Source organism: Entelurus aequoreus, linkage group LG01, assembly GCF_033978785.1.
Source record: "Entelurus aequoreus isolate RoL-2023_Sb linkage group LG01, RoL_Eaeq_v1.1, whole genome shotgun sequence".
In the NCBI taxonomy this organism is placed as follows: Eukaryota; Metazoa; Chordata; class Actinopteri; order Syngnathiformes; family Syngnathidae; genus Entelurus; species Entelurus aequoreus.
In genome coordinates, this window is record NC_084731.1 from 13,370,534 (window position 1) to 13,394,578 (window position 24,045).

Consider the following 24,045-nt stretch of genomic DNA (forward strand, 5'->3'; position numbering starts at 1 on the left):
CATGTGTGGCGAGGCGGAGCCGGAGGACCGACGGCGGGGCGTGCTGCGCCGGGGCCCACTCCAAGATGGCGGCGAGGAGACGGGGACGGCCAGCAAGCGGCGAGAGAGACGCGGCAACCAGGTGCGGGGATCACGCACCTTGTCACAATTACCTAATCCCCTCGCAGTGTTTAAAGAGACAGCGGCCGAGAGCGACGGGAGAGAAGGAGGTGGAGAGTCAGCGAGACACGCAGAGGTTAATGAGGAGCGAACACGACGCCGAAGACGAAGACGCGGCCGGCTGAAAAGCGGACCGGAGAGCGAGCAGGGAAGAGGAGCTGCAAAGCGACCTGAGACTGAGGGGTTTTATTTGAAAAAATAAACGAAAGTCTACACCTGCCGCAACATGTCTTCCTTTGATGGTCCATGGAACCCACCCGACAGCCTAGGACTGTCACACCATGCTACCCTTGTTACCTGATGATACCCTTGATATCATAGTCCATGCCATAGTTCTTGTCACAGTAAGTTTATTTGTTTCATGTCCATAGTTTTGCCTTTGTGCTAGTTTTGTTTTGTTTTCATAGCCAAGTTTGTATCCCCGCCTCGTGCGCGCCTTTTGTTTGTTCTTTTTATAGTCCGAATTAAACATGTCTTTACCTTCACGCCGTGTCCAGTCAAGTCGTTTTGCATCTTGGGAAAACAATCCACGCAGTAATTTGCGTCGCCACGGTCCACGTCGTGACAGAATGTCGCCAGCCGATTCCCTGGCAACTACAGGCTTAAAGGCCTACTGAAATTATTTTTTTTTATTTAAACGGGAATAGCAGATCCATTCTATGTGTCATACTTGATAATTTCGCGATATTGCCATATTTTTGCTGAAAGGATTTAGTAGAGAAAATCGACGATAAAGTTCGCAACTTTTGCTCGCTGATAAAAAAAAAGCCTTGCCTGTACCGGAAGTAGCGTGACGTCACAGGAGCTAGTATTCCTCACAATTCCCCGTTGTTTTCAATGGAGCGAGAGAGATTCGGACCGAGAAAGTGATGATTACCCCATTAATTTGAGCGAGGATGAAAGATTCGTAGATGAGGAACGTTACAGTGAACGACTTGAGAGGCAGCGATGGACGTATCTTTTTTCGCTCTGACCGTAACTTAGGTACAAGCTGGCTCATTGGATTCCACACTCTCCTTTTTCTATTGTAGATCACAGATTTGTATTTCAAACCACCTCGGATACTATATCCTCTTGAAAATGAGAGTCGAGAACGCGAAATGGACATTCAGTGCCTTTTATCTCCACGACAATACATCAGCGAAATGCTTTAGCTACGAGCTAACGTGATAGCATCGTGCTTTAACTGCATATAGAAACAAAATAAATAAACCCCTGACTGGAAGGATAGATAGAAAATCAACAATACTATTAAACCGTGGACATGTAAATACACGGTTAATGTTTTCCAGGCTGGCGAAGGTTAACAATGCTGTGCTAACGACGCCATTGAAGCTAACTTAGCAACCGGACTGCACAGAGCTATGCTAAAAACATTAGCTCTCCACCTACGCCAGCCAGCCCTCATTTGCTCATCAACACCCGTGCTCACCTGCGTTCCAGCGATCGGCAGAAGGACGAAGGACTTCACCCGATGCGTTTGGCGGCCCGGAGACGTAGGAAGTCAAGGTGAGGTCGGCGGCTAGCGCGGCTAGCGCGGCTAGCGCTCCAACAAAGTCCTCCTGGTTGTGTTGCTGTAGTCCGCAGATAATACACTGATCCCACCTACAACTGTCTTCTTTGCAGCCTTCATTGTTCATTAAAAAAATTGCAAAAGATGTCCAGAATACTGTGGAATTATGAAATGAAAACAGAGCTTTTTGTATAGGATTCTACGGGGTACCATAACTTCCGTTACTCGGACTTCGTCACGCGCATACGTCATCATACCGCGATGTTTCAGCCGGATATTTCCCGGGAAGTTTTAAATGTCACTTTATAAGTTAACCCGGCCGTATTGGCATGTGTTGCAATGTTAAGATTTCATCATTGATGTATAAACTATCAGACTGCGTGGTCGGTAGTAGTGGCTTTCAGTAGGCCTTTAAATAATAATGTCACATGATTAACAACAGGTGCGTGAGTCCAAACAGGTGAAAACAATGAGTTACCACGGTGACCAAACCAGGGAGCGTCAACAGGAACTAAAAGACTCTTAAACAACCAGAAATTAACAAAACAAAACATGACCACAGAACATGACAGAATGTTGCCAACAGTGACCAGATGCAGCTGCACACCATTACCAGTTCCTGTCAGACAAAAACATATTTCTCTAAACAAACCTTCATGATTGTCCAAGACACGACTCGGCCATCACAGGACACGGAATAGAAATTGAGGCTGTTGTCTTTCTGCCACCGAACCTGAATGCAAAACAAGAGGAACAATACGTTTTTTTTTAGTTGGACTTTCTATTTCCTGTCTGTGCTTTTATTTCCTTAGTTGGACTTCCTGTGTCTCCTTCACTTCAGCTCAGAGCACTGGTTCCTCACATGTTCCCTGGCTCTGATGGCCAATTAGGAGGATTTTTAAGGTGTTAAGAACTGTGACCTAATATTTCTTAATTGACATGGTATCAGTGTAGAAATAGACTAAACCAGTGGTCCCCAACCTTTTTGTAGCTGGGGACCGGTCAACACTTGAAAATTTGTCCCACGGACCGGGGGGAGGGGGGGGAATTTTTTTTTTTTTTTTTTTTTTTTTTCTCATAAAGAAATACAATCATGTGTGCTTACGGACTGTATCCCTGCAGACTGTATTGATCTATATTGACATAAACATACACAATATGTATATATTGTGTTTTTTATGTTGATTTAATTTAAAATGTTTTTTTTTTTTTTTTTTAATTTCTTGCGCGGCCAATCGGTCCGCGGATCGGTACCGGGCCACGGCCCGGTGGTTGCGGACCACTGGACTAAACCACTCCTCCATACGTCAGTTTGATATGTATAAACTACCTGAACTGTGAAATGTGGTGGAAACACAAACCACACACTTCTACAGGAACTAATAGATCCAGGAAGTAGAAGTTCTAGGAACCGGAACTTTTGGTGGAAATGGGCCTAATGTTAACTGCACCGTCCCCCCGTCTTTGCATCCTATCTCAAGCACTAGTTTGCTCAGCGGTGACTCTGCTCTATGGCAACTTGAACGGTGGCTGCCTTCCTTTTGTCATGTTAACATCTGACATTCTCTTATGTAACACCATTTTTGAGATTTGACGGTAAAGCAGAATCTGAATCTTTTAAAGCGTTCCTTAGTAATTAAGTAAGTAAGTGAATTGTATTTATAAAGCGGTTTTCACAGATAAAATTACAAAGTGCTGTAAAAAAAACATAGGTGAAGTAAAACAATTCAATGAAAACAACATCATAAAAAGGATACAAAGTGGATTAAAAATGATAGTTAAAAGGTGTATTAACTAAAAGCTTTACTAGAAAGAGAAGTTTTCAAATGTTTCTTAAAAGTGTCAACACAGTCAAGATCACAGAGGGACTGGTGCAAGTAGTCTGGGAGCTATAGCCTGGAATGCCAGGTCTCCACAGGTTTTAAAATGAGTTTCTGGGATCTTAAGAAGACCCTGGCTTGAAGACCCTGAAGGGTAGGGGCCTAATGCCTGGTTCACACCAACGGCGCTTGCCGCGCTTTAAAGCGGCGAGCAAAGCGCCGTCATTTTTGTCAATTTTTCCACGAATATCCCGATCTCCGAAGTAATGTTGATACGCTCTGATACGAATTAGTTGCCGCTTTGTTACCGTTCCTCACGATTTGATCCCGCTTTGATACGCTTTAAATCACGCTTTGATACGTTTTATTACGCTTTATTGAACTTTATTATGCTTTGATGCGATCATGACGCTTTAAATCAGGCTCTGACACAATTATCAAGCTCTGTTGTGCATTGTTACAACAAAAATAAGAAAAAAATGTGAAAAACTCAGTATACTGTTTTCCACACATTTTTTATATTCATTTATTTTTTCAATTTCTCTTTTTTTTTCGTTATATTATGTTTATTATTTATTATGTTTTATATCTTCATTTCTTTTATTTCTTTGTCATCTTAATAAATATCTATCTTTCATTTCTTATGCTAGTTGACAATATAAAAGGCATTTCTTTTATTTTTTATATTCATTTATTTTTTCAATTTCTCTTTTTTTTCCCGTTATATTATGTTCTATATCTTCATTTCTTTTATTTCTTTGTCATCTTAATAAATATATATCTTTCATTTCTTATGCTAGTTGACAATATAAAAGGCATTTCTTTTATTTTTTATATTCATTTCTTTTTTCAATTTCTCTTTTTTTTCCGTTATATTATGTTTTGTATCTTCATTTCTTTTATTTATTTGTCATCTTAATAAATATCTATCTTTCATTTCTTATGCTAGTTGACAATATAAAAGGCATTTCTTTTATTTTTAATATTCATTTATTTTTTCAATTTCTCTTTTTTTTCCGTTATATTATGTTTTGTATCTTCATTTCTTTTATTTCTTTGTCATCTTAATAAATATCTATCTTTCATTTCTTATGCTAGTTGACAATATAAAAGGCATTTCTTTTATTTTTTATATTCATTTATTTTTTAATGTCTTTTTTTTTTTTTACGTTATATTATGTTTTATATCTTCATTTCTTTTATTTCTTTGTCATCTTAATAAATATCTATCTTTCATTTCTTATGCTAGTTGACAATATAAAAGGCATTTCTTTTATTTTTTATATTCATTTATTTTTTCAATTTCTCTTTTTTTTTCCGTTATATTATGTTTTATATCTTCATTTCTTTCATTTCTTTGTCATCTTGATAAATATCTATCTTTCATTTCTTATGCTAGTTGACAATATAAAAGGCATTTCTTTAATTTTTTATATTCATTTATTTTTTCAATTTCTCTTTTTTTTCCCGTTATATTATGTTTTATATCTTCATTTCTTTCATTTCTTTGTCATCTTGACAAATATCTATCTTTCATTTCTTATGCTAGTTGACAATAATAAAAGGCATTTCTTTTAAACGTAACATATTCTCTTTATTATTAACATTTTCATACAGACAAATTATAGACCGTAATGTCAAAGTGCAACATCAAACAGCAGAAGTACAGAAACAATGATCATCGTATAAAAAAGGCAATGATGCAAAAGAGAATGGATTTGTAATCCTGTGTTGGTTTTACATAAGGTTTCAATGTCACTAGTCAATATCACAGTCACTTCCTATTGAGCTTTGAACCAAGATCTGTTAAGCTTTCCTACGCTTTGAGTCAAGCTTTGCTGAGCTTTGTCAGGCTTTGTCACGCTTTGATATGCTCTCTGCGCTTTATTCCATTCTTGACAGAGCGCAGAATTTTTTAAAACCGTTTAAAAAATTTTGGCGAACAAGCTTTCCCACGATCCATTAGGACCCTCACGCTCTAATCAGGCTTTGTTACGCTTTAACGCCGCTTTGCATGCCGCTTTAAAGCGCCGTCAAAGCGCCGTTGGTGTGAACCTAGCATAACAAGTCAGCGATGTACTGAGGGGCACCACCATGCAACGCACGGGAAGACTGGACTGAAATCTGAAACTCCATGCGGAATTTGACTGGAAGCCAACGAAATGGGAGTGATATGGACTGTTCTGGGTGCACTTAGTCTCTCTTACCTGCCAGACGGGGTCACTGTGCTTGCCGGTATTAGAAGTACTCTTGTACTCGGGGTCCAGTCCCTTGTTCTTCAGGTTGTACACGCCCACACAGCCATCATAGAAGCCTACGGCCACCAAGTAGGAATGTTGCTTATGGATGTCCAGGCACAGGACGCCACAACTGGTGGGGAAGATGTACTCGGGGTAGGTGGAGTTCTTCAGCGTGTAGAAAAGAAGCATCCCACGACCCTGTTTGCTGAATTCATCTGTCAGGGGAAAAATACAGTCCTTATACTTAGTCGGATTGTCATTTCAATCTACTCTAGACTTACATGATCCCAATCCCACTCCGAAAAAGTCTGGGTAAATAACATTCCTGTGGAATAAGGTGCATTCCTCGGTCATTTCCCACCTATTAGTGAGCAGAATGAAGTGTTTGCTGGTGGTAAAGATGTCTTACCAGCAGAGGGCAGTGACACACATGGTTTTGACTTTTTCATACTGGAACTTCCACAGGGGAAGAAGAGTGCCCTCCTGCTCCCTAAATTCATCTGCTGCATCCTCGTAGTATCTAAAATCTGAACGGGAAGACACGTGACAGATGACATATTTAAGCCCTCAGGAATCTCACACGACCGAATACTTAGACTTGGACAAACTTTAATGATCCACAAGGGAAATTGTTCCTAACACCTTGTGAGATCTCATTGAAAGTGTTCTGGTTGACCATTCGCTCAAACAGCTTGGCTGCTTTTGCCACCCGGGTGATGTCGTCGCTCTAAAAAGGGGGAAACAGACAACGTTGTCAAACAATCCAGGAATACCTGGAGAGGCGGATATGAATATTTATCAGGTCTTTCGTGTATGAACGGGTTCCTTCGACTGCGACGTAAGAGAAGCTTATTGTTATTATTGATTGTAGAACCCACACCAATGCCAAACCTGGCAGTCATCAAAGGTCAGCCTGTAGACTGTGTGGGCAGCTACAAGTACCTTGGCACGGTCATAGACTCAGAGCTGACCTTCCAGATGAACTGTGAGGTTGTGTGCGAAAAGGGACACCAACGTCTTCATTGCCTGAGGAAAGTGTTAGAATAATTGTTTCTAAATTATCACAAAAAAAACTTTGTGTTACATTGAGTTCTGTCAAGTAAGAAGACAAAAGCTGTCTTTGAAACCTACCAAGAAGAAGGCTTGTGTGTAAGGGGGAAAGCCGCATGAAGGGTTTTCTGTGTTCTTTCATGTATGGTAATCAACAGAAAGATATTGTTCCAACCCAGGGACTTCAAAGCGGACAGATGACAGGATCTGCCCAATTTCCAGACGAACTCTATTTGAAGTATTTTACGAACTCTTTTTTAACTATTTTATGGAACTCTTTTTGAACTATTTTACGACCTCTTCTTTTGAACTATTCTGTAGCCAAAGGCAACAATGTTTACGACCCACTTCCCTCTGGAAGTGGAAGCGGTGGTCAGATGGGAGGAGTAAGTCAAATAAAGAAGGAGGAGTGCAATCTTGTGAGAGAGCGTGCTGGGATACTGTGCAAGAGTACAGTGTACAGACGACTCTCCTCAATATATTGAGTCCAAATCGAATTCTGTCTCTGTTTGATTCTTTGCCTCTGGTCTTGTTTAATAGATGTCATCAGTGTTTGAACCTGACAGCAAGGGTCAAGTCTCCACATAGATGGAACCATGTTGTCACTCTTTTATCGGGCATATATTGAATCCATTCTGTCCTTCTCCCTGGTGTCATGGTTTGGTAGTTTGTCCTTGAGAAACAAGTCTGCACTAAATCAAATTGCAAAGTGGGCTAGTGAGCTTAAAGGTGAGCCGCAACTCAACCTATCTGACATCGATGTCACACAGCAAGGCCAGCTCTATTATTCACTGCACCATCTTCCTTTATGCAGTGAAGTCCCGCTCCTTGGCTCTGGTTCATTGTTCCTCTTTGTTGGACTAAACCATAGAAGAATACTTTTGTACCTGCTGCCATCACATGCTTAAATCATTGTATTTATAATTATTATTTATGTATTATGTCATAGTGCTTTAATGACAATGATTTGATTGGTTTATTAGGTGGTATATTTTATTGTTCTACAGCAGACCTGGGAAAACTAAGGCCACATGCGACCCGTTAAGCTTTAATGGACTTCACCCATCCCTAACCCCACACACTGCTGCCGTACTGGTCAATAGCCTTGTCACCTCTCGCCTGGACTACTTGACTCACTCCTGTTTGGTCTCCCTCACAAGTCACTTCACGAACTTCAGCTTCTCCAGAACTCTGCAGCCCGGATAATCACCAGAACCCCTTCAATCCAGCACATCACCCCTGCTCTGCAAGAACTCCATTGGCCCCCCATCAAACACCGTATCCAATTCTCCTCACTTTCAAAGCTATCCATAACCTTTCTCCGTCATATCTCTCTGACCTGCTCCATGTGGCCACGTTCCCTAAGATCCTCTTCATCCATCCATCTCACTGTCCCCTTATATAAACTGTCCACCGTGTGTCAGGTTCAAACACTGACGACATCTATTAAACAGACAAAGAAGCAAGGAATTAAACAGAGACAGAATTAAATTTGGCTCAATGAGGAGAAACGCGTAGAACTGTACCCTTGTACAGTCTCCCACCACGCTCTGACGAAATCTTTTATTTGGACTTTCCCTGATTGCATGGCAACATCTGTTTCTAAAGCAGTGGTTCTTAACCTGGGTTCGATCGAACCCTAGGGGTTCGGTGAGTCGGCCTCAGGGGTTCGGCCGAGGTCAGGACACACCCGACTCATCGTGTAAATAAAAACTTCTCCCTATCGGCGTGTTACGGATACGACAACAGCAGAAGTCAGACTGATTTGCAGGTGTGTAATTTGTTGTGAGTTTATGCACTGTGTTGGTTTTGCTCTTTGAACAAGGTGATGTTCATGCACGGTTCATTTTGTGCACCAGTAATAAAACATGGTAACACTTTAGTATGGGGAACATATTCACCATTAATTAGTTGCTTATTAACATGCAAATTAGTAACATATTGGCTCTTAACTAGTCATTATTAAGTACTTATTAATGCTTTAAACCGCATGGCCTTATTATAACCCTCTAACCCTAACCAAATAACTCTAAATTAAGTCTTTGTTACTTACAATATGTTCCCCTAGTGTCCAAATAACTCTAAATTAAGTCTTTGTTACTTAGAATATGTTCCCCTAGTGTCCAAAAAACTCTAAATTAAGTCTTTGTTACTTAGAATATGTTCCCCTAGTGTCCAAAAAACTCTAAATGAAGTCTTTGTTACTTACAATATGTTCCCCTAGTGTCCAAAAAACTCTAAATTAAGTTTTTGTTACTTACAATATGTTCCCCTAGTGTCCAAAAAACTCCTTTTAAGTTTTTGTTAATTAGAATATGTTCCCCTGGTGTCCAAAAAACTCTAAATTAAGTCTTTGTTACTTGGAATATGTTCCCCTAGTGTCCAAAAAACTCTAAATTAAGTCTTTGTTACTTAGAATATGTTCCCCTAGTGTCCAAAAAACTCTAAATTAAGTTTTTGTTACTTAGAATATGTTCCCCTAGTGTCCAAAAAACTCTAAATTAAGTCATTGTTACTTAGAATATGTTCCCCTAGTGTCCAAAAAACTCTAAATTAAGTCTTTGTTACTTACAATATGTTCCCCTAGTGTCCAAAAAACTCTAAATTAAGTCTTTGTTACTTACAATATGTTCCCCTAGTGTCCAAAAAACTCTAAATTAAGTCTTTGTTACTTACAATATGTTCCCCTAGTGTCCAAAAAACTCTAAATTAAGTCTTTGTTACTTACAATATGTTCCCCTAGTGTCCAAAAAACTCTAAATTAAGTCTTTGTTACTTAGAATATGTTTCCCTAGTGTCCAAAAAACTCTAAATTAAGTTTTTGTTACTTAGAATATGTTCCCCCAGTGTCCAAATAACTCTAAATTAAGTCTTTGTTACTTAGAATATGTTCCCCTAGTGTCCAAAAAACTCTAAATTAAGTCTTTGTTACTTACAATATGTTCCCCTAGTGTCCAAAAAACTCTAAATTAAGTCTTTGTTACTTAGAATATGTTCCCCTAGTGTCCAAAAAACTCTAAATTAAGTCTTTGTTACTTACAATATGTTCCCCTAGTGTCCAACAAACTCTAAATTAAGTTTTTGTTACTTAGAATATGTTCCCCTAGTGTCCAAAAAACTCTAAATTAAGTCTTTGTTACTTAGAATATGTTCCCCTAGTGTCCAAAAAACTCTAAATTAAGTCTTTGTTACTTAGAATATGTTCCCCTAGTGTCCAAAAAACTCTAAATTAAGTCTTTGTTACTTACAATATGTTCCCCTAGTGTCCAAAAAACTCTAAATTAAGTCTTTGTTACTTACAATATGTTCCCCTAGTGTCCAAAAAACTCCTTTTAAGTTTTTGTTAATTAGAATATGTTCCCCTGGTGTCCAAAAAACTCTAAATTAAGTCTTTGTTACTTGGAATATGTTCCCCTAGTGTCCAAAAAACTCTAAATTAAGTCTTTGTTACTTAGAATATGTTCCCCTAGTGTCCAAAAAACTCTAAATTAAGTTTTTGTTACTTAGAATATGTTCCCCTAGTGTCCAAAAAACTCTAAATTAAGTCATTGTTACTTAGAATATGTTCCCCTAGTGTCCAAAAAACTCTAAATTAAGTCTTTGTTACTTACAATATGTTCCCCTAGTGTCCAAAAAACTCTAAATTAAGTCTTTGTTACTTACAATATGTTCCCCTAGTGTCCAAAAAACTCTAAATTAAGTCTTTGTTACTTACAATATGTTCCCCTAGTGTCCAAAAAACTCTAAATTAAGTCTTTGTTACTTACAATATGTTCCCCTAGTGTCCAAAAAACTCTAAATTAAGTCTTTGTTACTTAGAATATGTTTCCCTAGTGTCCAAAAAACTCTAAATTAAGTTTTTGTTACTTAGAATATGTTCCCCCAGTGTCCAAATAACTCTAAATTAAGTCTTTGTTACTTAGAATATGTTCCCCTAGTGTCCAAAAAACTCTAAATTAAGTCTTTGTTACTTACAATATGTTCCCCTAGTGTCCAAAAAACTCTAAATTAAGTCTTTGTTACTTAGAATATGTTCCCCTAGTGTCCAAAAAACTCTAAATGAAGTCTTTGTTACTTAGAATATGTTCCCCTAGTGTCCAAAAAACTCTAAATTAAGTCTTTGTTACTTAGAATATGTTCCCCTAGTGTCCAAAAAACTCTAAATTAAGTCTTTGTTACTTACAATATGTTCCCCTAGTGTCCAACAAACTCTAAATTAAGTTTTTGTTACTTAGAATATGTTCCCCTAGTGTCCAAAAAACTCTAAATTAAGTCTTTGTTACTTAGAATATGTTCCCCTAGTGTCCAAAAAACTCTAAATTAAGTCTTTGTTACTTAGAATATGTTCCCCTAGTGTCCAAAAAACTCTAAATTAAGTCTTTGTTACTTACAATATGTTCCCCTAGTGTCCAAAAAACTCTAAATTAAGTCTTTGTTACTTACAATATGTTCCCCTAGTGTCCAAAAAACTCTAAATTAAGTCTTTGTTACTTACAATATGTTCCCCTAGTGTCCAAAAAACTCTAAATTAAGTTCCCCGTACTAAAGTGTTACCAAAAACATATATCTTTGTCTTGAATTTGAAAAAAAAAAAAAATTTAATTTTCCACTAATGAAGGGTTCGGTGAATGCGCATATGAAACTGGTGGGGTTCGGTACCTCCAACAAGGTTAAGAACCACTGTTCTAAAGGGAGGGGTGGTCGTAAACAGCCGTCACCTTTGTTTACAAAACAGTTCAAAGAACTCCGCTTTGTAGATCTCGGGTCAAGACAAAATCTTCCTGTGGATTACAATACATCAAAGGAACCGACACCTTCATGTCGCTTCCCATCCTACACAGTGGAGTTATACAAGCCCTTTGATTGGTAAGATCAAAGACAGCTTTTGTCTGCTCGCCGGGAACTCATGGAAACACAAAGTTTTGTGATAACTTAGATACAATTATTCTGACACCATGGGTGCCCCAGCCCCTCATCTTTGGAACTCAGTACCACCAGATCTTTGTGATATAGACTCAATATCTATCTTCAAATCAAGACTCAAAACCTACTCCTGACCGCTTATTCACTGTAAATCTTATCCATCTTTGTTGTTGTTGTTTTTATCCAATTGATTTTATTGCTTTGATTTTGTATAGCGTCCTTGAGTGCCCAGGAAGGCGTCTTATATGCAAAATGTATTATTATTTGCCATTAGAAACATGCCACAAATAGATTGCCAGTAAGCGGGAAAGACCCGTGCTGCTTACCGGCGTCTCAATGGGAAGTATCTTCTTCTTGGTTCTGTCGCCCTCGTTCTTTGGTTTCAGTTTCTCCTTCAGGACTTCTTGTTTGTGCAGCTCGTCCTTGTAGGCATCAAATATCTCCCACTGCCGAGACGCAGGCATGCGTGAGCATTTAGAAGAGAGTTGCTTTACCAGACAGAGATTGCGCTACCTGACTAGCAGTGGCGGCGTACTTGCAGCGGGGTGGAGGTATGGTCTGGCAACTTCTGCCCTGCAGGAAGATAATGATGATGTTATTAAACCTCCAGTTGTCATACTGGTATGTGGGCTTCATCTCGTGGTGCGCCACAGAATCACTTGGTTGTCTCGATACTGTGGTGACCCAAACCATATAATGAGAGACATTCACTTAAGAGGACACTGTAGCTTTAAGAGAAGAAGCGGAGGGGGAGTTAGGTTCTTCCGCTTCCGGTTCAGAGGTCGTTGTTGTTGTCAAATGTATGACATGCTAGGTTGGAGCTAGTAAACTTCCTCGACTACGCTCACGTCTCCTGTCTCGTTGTTTACTAACTCCACAATACCAATATTTTGGTACCGGTACCAAAATGCATTGCAATACTTTTCTAATTAAAGGGGACCACAAAAAAACGTAATTATTGGCTTTATTCTAACACAAAAATCTTAGTGTACATGAAACATATGTTTGTTATTGTCATTTAGTCCTTAAATAAAATAGTGAACATACTAGACAACTTGTCTTTTAGTAGTAAGTAAACAAACAAAGACTCCTAATTAGTCTGCAGTAACATATTGTGTCATTTATACACCTGTTATTTTGTACACATTATGAGGGACAAACTGTAAAAATTGATTGTTAATCTACTTGTTCATTTACTGTTAATATCTGCTTATTTTCTGTTTTAACATGTTGCAATGGACGTCAAGTGGATCTAACTTAATAGTGTGAGAGTCCAGTCCATAGTGGATCTAACATAATAGTGTGAGAGTCCAGTCCATAGTGGATCTAACATAATAGTGAGAGTCCAGTCCATAGTGGATCTAACATAATAGTGTGAGAGTCCAGTCCATAGTGGATCTAACATAATAGTGAGAGTCCAGTCCATAGTGGATCTAACATAATAGTGTGAGAGTCCAGTCCATAGTGGATCTGACATAATAGTGAGAGTCCAGTCCATAGTGGATCTAACATAATAGTGTGAGAGTCCAGTCCATAGTGGATCTAACATAATAGTGAGAGTCCAGTCCATAGTGGATCTAACTTAATAGTGTGAGAGTCCAGTCCATAGTGGATCTAACATAATAGTGAGAGTCCAGTCCGTAGTGGATCTAACATAATAGTGTGAGAGTCCAGTCCATAGTGGATCTAACATAATAGTGAGAGTCCAGTCCATAGTGGATCTAACTTAATAGTGTGAGTCCAGTCCATAGTGCATCTAACTTAATAGTGTGAGAGTCCAGTCCATAGTGGATCTAACATAATAGTGTGAGAGTACAGTCCATAGTGGATCTAGCATAATATTGTGAGAGTCCAGTCCATGGTGGATCTACCATAATAGTGTGAGTCCAGTCCATAGTGGATCTAACATAATAGTGTGAGAGTCCTGTCCATAGTGGATCTAGCATAATATTGTGAGAGTCCAGTCCATAGTGGATCTACCATAATAGTGTGAGAGTCCTGTCCATAGTGGATCTAGCATAATATTGTGAGAGTCCAGTCCATAGTGGATCTACCATAATAGTGTGAGAGTCCAGTCCATAGTGGATCTAACATAATAGTGAGAGTCCAGTCCATAGTGGATCTAACTTAATAGTGTGAGAGTCCAGTCCATAGTGGATCTAACATAATAGTGAGAGTCCAGTCCGTAGTGGATCTAACATAATAGTGTGAGAGTCCAGTCCATAGTGGATCTAACATAATAGTGAGAGTCCAGTCCATAGTGGATCTAACTTAATAGTGTGAGAGTCCAGTCCATAGTGGATCTAACTTAATAGTGTGAGAGTCCAGTCCACAGTGGATCTAACATAATAGTGTGAGAGTCCTGTCCATAGTGGATCTAGCATAATATTGTGAGAGTCCAGTCCATAGTGGATCTACCATAATAGTGTGAGAGTCCAGTCCATAGTGGATCTAACATAATAGTGAGAGTCCAGTCCATAGTGGATCTAACATAATAGTGTGAGAGTCCAGTCCATAGTGGATCTAACATAATAGTGAGAGTCCAGTCCATAGTGGATCTAACTTAATAGTGTGAGAGTCCAGTCCATAGTGGATCTAACTTAATAGTGTGAGAGTCCAGTCCACAGTGGATCTAACATAATAGTGTGAGAGTCCTGTCCATAGTGGATCTAGCATAATATTGTGAGAGTCCAGTCCATGGTGGATCTACCATAATAGTGTGAGAGTCCAGTCCATAGTGGATCTAACATAATAGTGAGAGTCCAGTCCATAGTGGATCTAACATAATAGTGTGAGAGTCCAGTCCATAGTGGATCTAACATAATAGTGTGAGAGTCCAGTCCATAGTGGATCTAACAAAATAGTGTGAGAGTCCAGTCCATAGTGGATCTACCATAATAGTGAGAGTCCAGTCCACGAGGCTAAATTTCTCACTGGTGGTGCTGTTCGTGGTCAAAATCGCTGTTTGGGCAATGGCACATTTTCACTTTTGGTACCCCTGACTTAGGTCTACTAGACCAGGGATCCCCAACCTTTTTTCCACCAGGGACCGGTTTAATGTATGCATTATTTTCACGGACCGACTTTCCATGTATGGCAGATAAAAACAGCAAAAAAATGAGCATGAAAATTCAACTCATTGTATACCAGTGTTTCTTAACCATAGGGCTGGGTCCCAGTGTTGGCCCCCTAGAATGTAATATATCTTGTTTTTTCAGCTGTAATCCGCACAGGCCACAGCGGTACTTAGTTGTAATACACTTTTCTACCACTTGTGGCAGTAATGACAATATAAAACAAACAAAAGAAGTATGGCGCTAACGTCATAGATACGTTTCTTAAGCGCAAAAATTATGACTAAAGTGGTGAAGCTGTGTTTTTATTTGCACTTTAATTTTATTGACAGTTTAGTTAAGAAACATATTTATTGTTAATTTTATTTATTTATTTTAGCACAACATTTTGTTTGTAAATGTATTTTGTCTAATCAGCCTAACCTAAGCCTAAGGTTTATTTGTTAAATTAATGGTATGATCTTTGTGATTGACACATGCTTCTACCGTATTTCCTTGAATTGCCGCCGGGTATATATTATCCGCATGCCTCGTTTTACCGCCGGATCAAACTCGTTTCGCAAAATAATTAGCGCATGCTTAGAATTACTGCCGGGTCCAACTTTTTAAGCAAAATAATTAACGCATGCCTCGTTTTAGCGCCGGGTCAAACTCATTTTGCAGAATAATTTGCATATGCCTCGTTTTACCGCCGGGTCAAACTCGTCACGTCACGAGTGACACTTCACCTTTCAAGGCATCATTTTCCAAAATGGAGGAGGGCTAATTTCAATCATTTAAAATCGCATAAAGGGAAGAAGATAAAGAGCTATTCGGTAGGATTTAAGGTCCAAGCTATTGAATATGCTAAAAAGAACAGTAAAAATATTTTATTAATATAGCTGCGTGTGTCAAATATGAGTCATTAAATGACTCCCGCCTCATGGTGGTAGAGGGCGCTAGTGATCCCAGGGATCATTCTTGCGACTACTCGGCTGCAGAAGAAATAATAAATGATAAATGGGTTATACTTGTATAGCGCTTTTCTACCTTCAAGGTACTCAAAGCGCTTTGACACTATTTCCACATTCACCCATTCACACACACATTCACACACCGATGGCGGGAGCTGCCATGCAAGGCGCTACCAGCACCCATCAGGAGCAAGGGTGAAGTGTCTTGCCCAAGGACACAACGGACGTGACTAGGATGGTAGAAGGTGGGGATTGAACCCCAGTAACCAGCAACCTTCCGATTGCTGGCCCGTCCACTCTACCAACTTCGCCACGCCGTCCCAAGTGACAACAACAGTTTTTTAAACTGGACTTTCAATCGAAGCAGGAGGTAATAATTAAAGGAAGATCTCCATCGAGACAGAGAGACTTTTAAAACTGAAGAAAGATAAGGAAGACTTCTATAAACAAGTTATCGATGCTTTTGTTCAGAAGGAGCGGCGCATGGACTTCATTTATAAGTAAAGGTAAGACCATAAAAACTTTTTTTTTATTACCGGTAAATGTGCTTTTCATGATGGTATCCTTACATCACACTCAGATTTATAAGCGCAGGCCTAAATTTACCGCATGTCTTTGGTAAGCGCAGGAGTGAGAAGAGGTTTTAAATTAATTACCGCCCCGGCGCTAATTCAAGGAAATACGGTATATCATTTTATAAGGTAGTAAACTGTAAGTAGGTTAGATATTTAGGTTTTAGATTTAAAATCAAGAGTAAGATGACTAATTTAGTGTTAACATTGGAGTGGTCCCCGGGTCCCTGTGTAGTGGAAAAGTTGGGTCCTGAGGTCAAACCGGTTAAGAACCCCTGCTATATACAACGACCCTGCAGATGGCAATTAGCTTTTGGCTACAATCTGGCACATTAAAATGTTATATGTTCATGAACAGGGCCGGCCCGTGGCATAGGCCATATAGGCAAATGCTAAGGGCGCCGTCCATCAGGGGGCACCACGCCAGTGCCACAAATGTTGGAGGGAAAAAAAAAAAAAAAGTATGTACTATTATTTTTATATACAAAAAATAATCCCACGTTAATTAAAATGCAAAGTAAAGCCTATTTAATAGAAATATTATTTGTTACAACATTACGCCCCCCCCACCCCCCACCCACCCTCCCCCCGCACGGTGCGCCCCTACCCTTCCCGTATCATGACTCTTTATGGACATCACATCAAAAAATCAACACAAGATGTCAAAACGGCCAAAACTGTCAGGTGCCCAGGGAAGAAAAAATAGAAAAGAAGAGGAGGAGATACGAGAAAAAGACAGAGGTAGCAGGTAGGTAACGTTAGCCTACATGAAAATATTTGTCTGTTACAGAATGTGATAGTAACCTGGCTTTTTAGCATTAAGCTAATGTTACATGATTCGGCAATTGCTATTCAATAAATAGCTAGTTCTGTTTTAACGTCGGGTTAATATTGTGGAGGGGGCTAAATTGTTATGGAAAATAATAATGTAACGTTAGGTAATTACAGTACTCCCACCTTACATTCCTCAGGAACATTTGTATTAGATCTTTTAAGCAGGTGTTTTCTGTTTACATTGTTATTGCCTTCTGGTTAGCTAATGTTTGCCCTGCAGGTAATAGTCACTTTTCCACCCCTTTATATATTAGGTATAGTTGTAAGCCTAGTTGTTAAAGTGCACATCATTAATGTTAATTAAGCAATATCACATGAGAGGGAATGCTGTTTTTTAATTTGAGCACTGCTGTGAGTCGGTTAAAGATAATCATAACATAACATTCTCATATAATATATTAATTCGCTTTCTTTAAGTAAAAAAAAAAGGTCAAAGACAAAGCTATTCGGTTTCTTGTGAGTATATACACTTCACTGCCGATGTGGGGGGGGGGCGCCACCTAAAATCTTGCCTAAGGCGCCAGATTGGTTAGAGCCAGGCCTGTTCATGAATGTGCATTAATGTACTATAACAAATGGTGACTTCCTATCAGGAGTTGTAATATACATCTATAAACTTATTGGTGTGTTTAGGGACAGGCCAAAGTTAAGTTGGAGAAAATGCATTAGTTTATAAATTAATTAGTGTTTATGTGCGACCCGGTAGCAAATTTGTCACGGACCGGTACCGGTTCACGAACCGGTGGTTGGGGACCACTGTTCTAGACTATTGTATTTGAATGTTGGTCGTTATACTCGGAGAGCCAAGGGTTTTCTGAGGTGGTACCTGGTGAAAAAAGTTTAAAAACCACGTTTAAGAAGTTGGTCCTAATGTGTAAAAAAAAAAAAAAAAAATGTCAATGAAACCTTTTCATACCTGCAGTGGATTATTGAACGTCTGGGAGGCTCTCTCGATGAAGTTGAACTGGTTTGTAGATTTGGGTTCCTGATTGTTTGCTTTGGAGGCGACACTGTCTGCTCGGTCGTCGTCGTCCTCCTCGCCCCCAGATGTGTCCTACGGGGGACTAAGTGTCAATGTAGCTACTTCTCAATAACAACACACGGTCATGAAACCACCAGAAGAAGTATCTTGTAGCTTACCTCTTCAGGTTTTGCTGTAGTATCTGCGGATGTGGAAGAAAACCCAGGTTGGTAAATAGAGAAGGTTTTCACCTTGAGAATGTTCTCGGATAAAAGCTGGCTAATTGGTAAGCTTTAATTAACTAGGGATGCGTTAAAATGTAATATCGGAAATTAAAATGTAATATCGGAAATTATCGGTATCGGTTTTTTTATTATCTGTATCGGGTTTTTTTTGTTTTTTTTGTTTTTTTAATTAAATCAACATAAAAAACACAAGATACACTTACAATTAGTGCACCAACCCAAAAAACCTCCCTCCCCGCATTTCTTTCTGTTATCAATATTCTGCTTCCTACATTATATATCAATATATATCAATACAGTCTGCAAGGGATACAGTCCGTAAGCACACATGATTGTGCGTGCTGCTGCTCCACTAATAGTACTAACCTTTAACAGTTAATTTTACTCATTTTCATTCATTACTAGTTTCTATGTAACTGTTTTTATATTGTTTTACTTTCTTTTTTATTCAAGAAAATGTTTTTAATTGAGTTATCTTATTTTATTATTTTTTTTAAAAAGTACCTTATCTTCACCATACATGGTTGTCCAAATTAGGCATAATAATGTGTTAATTCCACGACTGCATATATCGGTTGATATCGGTATCGGTTGATATCGGTATCGGTAATTAAAGAGTTGGACAGTATCGGAATATCGGATATCGGCAAAAAGCCATTATCGGACATCCCTAGTATTTACATATACATTTTTATAAATGTTTATTTGAATACCTTACCGAATTTTCCGAACTAATAAGCCGCACCCAGTAAATTCTTAAAGAAAATGTTTTTTCCATGTATTAGCCGCACCCGACTACAAGCTGCACATAAACAAAGGGTTGGAGTTGGGGGTTAAATCACCAAAATGATTCCCGGGCGCGGCGCCGCTGCTGCCCACTGCTCCCCAAGGGGATGGGACAAATGCAGGGGACAAATTTCACCACATGTAGTGTGTGTGTGACAATCATTGGTACTTTAATCTTAATCTTTAATATCGGTATCGGTAATTAAAGAGTTGGACAATATCGGAATATCGGATATCGGCAAAAAGCCATTATCGGACATCCCTATAATTAACCCTCGGGGACTGGGACCTCTGTGGGTCTTTGTATTGCCTTTGAAGATGACATCATGCAACTAATCGTTCATTTCAAAAGTTGTGAAAGAATTAATCTCAAAAAGTGCGTCGTCCGTTCTTTGATAAAGTTTTTTTAAGCATACATTTGAGTTCCTGGCACCCTTTGTGGCCCATTGACTCTCTTTAGTAATGGCCATTTTAAGAAATACTGTAAACCTGTCATTTTGTAAGGTTTACATCCATCCATCCATTTTCTTCCGCTTATCCGAGGTCGGGTCGCGGGGGCAGCAGCCTTAGCAGAGAAGCCCAGACTTCCCTCTCCCCAGCCACTTCGTCCAGCTCCTCCTGGGGCATCCCGAGGCGTTCCCAGACCAGCCGGGAGACATAGTCTTCCCAACGTGTCCTGGGTCTCCCCCTTGGCCTCCTGCCGGTCAGACGTGCCCCAAACACCTCCCTAGGGAGGCGTTCGGGTGGCATCCTGACCAGATGCCCGAACCACCTCATCTGGCTCCTCTCCGTGTGGAGGAGCAGCGGCTTTACTCTTGAGTTCCTCCCGGATGGCAGAGCTTCTCACCCTATCTCTAAGGGAGAGACCCGCCACCCGGCGGAGGAAACTAATTTCGGCCGCTTGTACCCGTGATCTTGTCCTTTCGGTCATAACCCAAAGCTCATGACCATAGGTGAGGATGGGAACGTAGATCTTGTACCTGTGATCTTGTCCTTTCGGTCATAACCCAAAGCTCATGACCATAGGTGAGGATGGGAACGTAGATCTTGTACCTGTGATCTTGTCCTTTCGGTCATAACCCAAAGCTCATGACCATAGGTGAGGATGGGAACGTAGATCTTGTACCTGTGATCTTGTCCTTTCGGTCATAACCCAAAGCTCATGACCATAGGTGAGGATGGGAACGTAGATCTTGTACCTGTGATCTTGTCCTTTAGGTCATAACCCAAAGCTCATGACCATAGGTGAGGATGGGAACGTAGATCTTGTACCTGTGATCTTGTCCTTTCGGTCATAACCCAAAGCTCATGACCATAGGTGAGGATGGGAACGTAGATCTTGTACCTGTGATCTTGTCCTTTCGGTCATAACCCAAAGCTCATGACCATAGGTGAGGATGGGAACGTAGATCTTGTACCTGTGATCTTGTCCTTTAGGTCATAACCCAAAGCTCATGACCATAGGTGAGGATGGGAACGTAGATCTTGTACCCGTGATCTTGTCCTTTCGGTCATAACCCAAAGCTCATGACCATAGGTGAGGATGGGAACGTAGATCTTGTACCTGTGATCTTGTCCTTTCGGTCATAACCCAAAGCTCATGACCATAGGTGAGGATGGGAACGTAGATCTTGTACCTGTGATCTTGTCCTTTCGGTCATAACCCAAAGCTCATGACCATAGGTGAGGATGGGAACGTAGATCTTGTACCTGTGATCTTGTCTTTTCGGTCATAACCCAAAGCTCATGACCATAGGTGAGGATGGGAACGTAGATCGACCGGTAAATTGAGAGCTTTGCTTTCCGGGCCACGTGGAAGACCCAGGACACGTTGGGAAGACTACGTCTCCCGGCTGGCCTGGGAACGCCTTGGTATCCCCCGGGAAGAGCTGAGGAGAGGAAAGTCTGGGCTTCCCTCGGATAAGCGGAAGAAGATGGATAGGTGGCACAAATTGTGTACTGCCGTACATCAAATTAGCATTTGTGAGCTACATTTTTGACCAAAACATGACAATTCTGGACAGACACAAAGGTTTAAAGGTATCAATCACCATCTTCAATGCCGTCACTGCCCGTGGGACTGGGAGCATCATCATCGTAGTCCAGAACGCCCTCTATGCTGAAGTGGACCACCAAATGCTCCACGTCGGTGGTCACCATGTACGCACCTTCCTGGCAAAGAAACAAGTAGACAAACAGCAATGAGCGGTTTGTTTGGAGCAGGTGGCTTTCAAAACAACGACATACGCTGAATTTGTAGTGGGCAAGATTTTCTGGAGCGTGTGGATTTGTCGCAATCAGCATCTTTGTGATTTCCTCTTTAAGATCCTAATCATGTCGAGGAAAGAAGCCCACAGACACATTTGACTCCACAACTGAGGCGCAAAAAATGAGGATTTGTGTTCATTTCTTACCGCATCCGGAAGATCCAGTTGATCTGCCGGCTTGACGAGTTTCCCTGGATCATCCTCGTCCTACGGAGTCGTTTTAGGACAAATATTGAAATGACGAGCACAATATCAAGAATCGCAGCATTGTGCATTTTTGTGCATCGTCACTTACCTTTTTCTTGTTAGATTTGTGTGACTTGCCCAGCGGTGTCTGGCAGCACAAATCAAAAACACACAGCCAACAAAGATGGTTAAGTATTTCATAATTGGTGTACTTGATGAATCCATTCACCGGGGAAAAGAGTCCAACTCTGTGCTATCAGGAACAAGGAACTCTCACTATTATGTTGGATCCACTATGGACTAGACTCTCACACTATTATGTTAGATCCACTATGGACTGGACTCTCACACTATTATGTTAGATTCACTATGGACTGGACTCTCACTATTATGTTAGATCCACTATAGACTAGACTCTCACACTATTATGTTAGATCCACTATGGACTAGACTCTCACACTATTATGCTAGATTCACTATGGACTGGACTCTCACTATTATGTTATATCCACTATGTACTGGACTCACTATTATGTTAGATCCACTATAGACTGGACTCTCACACTATTATGTTAGATTCACTATGGACTGGACTCTCACTATTATGTTAGATCCACTATGGACTGGACTCTCACACTATTATGTTCGATCCACTATGGACTGGACTCTCACACTATTATGTTAGATCCACTATGGACTGGACTCTCACACTATTATGTTAGATCCACTATAGACTAGACTCTCACACTATTATGTTAGATCCACTATGGACTGGACTCTCACACTATTATGTTAGATCCACTATGGACTGGACTCTCACTATTATGTTAGATCCACTATAGACTAGACTCTCACACTATTATGTTAGATCCACTATGGACTGGACTCTCACTATTATGTTAGATTCACTATAGACTAGACTCTCACACTATTATGTTAGATCCACTATGGACTGGACTCTCACTATTATGTTAGATCCACTATAGACTAGACTCTCACGCTATTATGTTAGATTCACTATGGACTGGACTCTCACTATTATGTTAGATCCACTATAGACTAGACTCTCACACTATTATGTTAGATCCACTATGGACTGGACTCTCACTATTATGTTATATCCACTATGGACTGGACTCTCTCACTATTATGTTGGATCCACTATGGACTGGACTCTCACTATTATATTAGATCCACTATGGACTGGACTCTCACGCTATTATGTTAGATCCACTATGGACTGGACTCTCACACTATTATGTTAGATCCACTATGGACTAGACTCTCACAATATTATGTTAGATCCAATATGGACTGGACTCTCACACTATTATGTTAGATCCACTATGGACTGGACTCTCACACTATTATGTTAGATCCACTATGGACTGGACTCTCACACTATTATGCTAGATCCACTCGACGTCCATTGCACCGGTCGCCCAGGGGGGTCCCCACATCTGCGGTCCCCTCCAAGGTTTCTCATTGTCATCCCATTGGGTTGAGTTTTTCCTTGCCCTGATGTGGGATCTGACCCGAGGATGTCGTCGTGGCTTGTGCAGCCCTTTGAGACACTCGTGATTTAGGGCTATATAAGTAAACATAGATTGATTGATTGATTGATTGATTGAGGAATCCAATTGACGGAGAACAACGTAAACAGTAAGGTTGCCATAGTAACCATGTGTACTGAATGATATTCTCATGTGATAATGAAAAGAGTATTATTTGTGAATATGTGCCACGAGCCATGAAGGAGTCACTTACTTGATCTTTGCTCATCTTTTCTCGCAACAACAAATATTACTAATGAATGTCAACTAAACCTCATGTTTTAACCACCCTTGAAGTTAATGATGCCTTTGCAATGACATCATAAGGTTTCCACGGCCTCGGGGGACACCGAGCAAAGGTACGGTTGTTTACATCATGTGACATCAAAGGAATCCTGGAATTAACGATTTTCCTCCCGTTCAGAATTTTGATGTATATAAAAACATACAAATGATGAAGGGGATCTTTAATGGTCGCCTTCTTGATGACTCCATTCGATTATTTGTTTATCTGTGTGTTTTACTTTTTTTTTATTCATTTATTTACTTATTTGTCTATTTATTTTTTTATTTTTTTTGAGGTGGAAAAAGTCACAAATAATATCCGTGTTTTGTTCTTTTCAATGAAAGAAAATATTTGTAACTTTGGGACTGTCCATTTACATCCATGTGACATTACTGACACCCAGTGGTCATTATGCAGTACTACATCCTAACAATCTGTTTTAATTGTGAAGAGCCTCATTAACTATGTTCGATGATAGATTTTGCCCATCGTGGACGATCCGGCAAAATCTCACCAATCAGATTAGATTATATTTATGAGATAATTATTTATATTGTTTGGAACTGTCCCATTACATCCATGTGACATTACTGACACCCAGTGGTCATTATACAGTACTACAT

At 39.9% G+C, this 24,045-nt stretch overlaps 1 protein-coding gene across 1 annotated transcript in view; it reads right to left on the reverse strand.

Annotated features, from left to right (window-relative positions):
- LOC133648205 (dynein axonemal intermediate chain 1-like) overlaps window positions 1-23,380 on the reverse strand; it is a 44,621-nt gene extending 21,241 nt beyond the window's left edge. The window contains exons 1-14 of the mRNA XM_062044054.1: window positions 23,351-23,380; window positions 21,693-21,731; window positions 21,545-21,604; window positions 21,378-21,458; window positions 21,182-21,302; window positions 18,279-18,301; window positions 18,055-18,192; window positions 12,219-12,278; window positions 12,032-12,151; window positions 6,375-6,459; window positions 6,142-6,259; window positions 6,014-6,057; window positions 5,700-5,947; window positions 2,325-2,405 (exon numbers count right to left, since the gene is read on the reverse strand). Coding sequence (XP_061900038.1) covers window positions 2,325-2,405; window positions 5,700-5,947; window positions 6,014-6,057; window positions 6,142-6,259; window positions 6,375-6,459; window positions 12,032-12,151; window positions 12,219-12,278; window positions 18,055-18,192; window positions 18,279-18,301; window positions 21,182-21,302; window positions 21,378-21,458; window positions 21,545-21,604; window positions 21,693-21,731; window positions 23,351-23,365 — 1,233 coding nt within the window. The 5' untranslated portion in view covers window positions 23,366-23,380. The remainder of the gene's footprint in view (window positions 1-2,324; window positions 2,406-5,699; window positions 5,948-6,013; window positions 6,058-6,141; window positions 6,260-6,374; window positions 6,460-12,031; window positions 12,152-12,218; window positions 12,279-18,054; window positions 18,193-18,278; window positions 18,302-21,181; window positions 21,303-21,377; window positions 21,459-21,544; window positions 21,605-21,692; window positions 21,732-23,350) is intronic.
- Window positions 23,381-24,045: the final 665 nt, after the last annotated feature.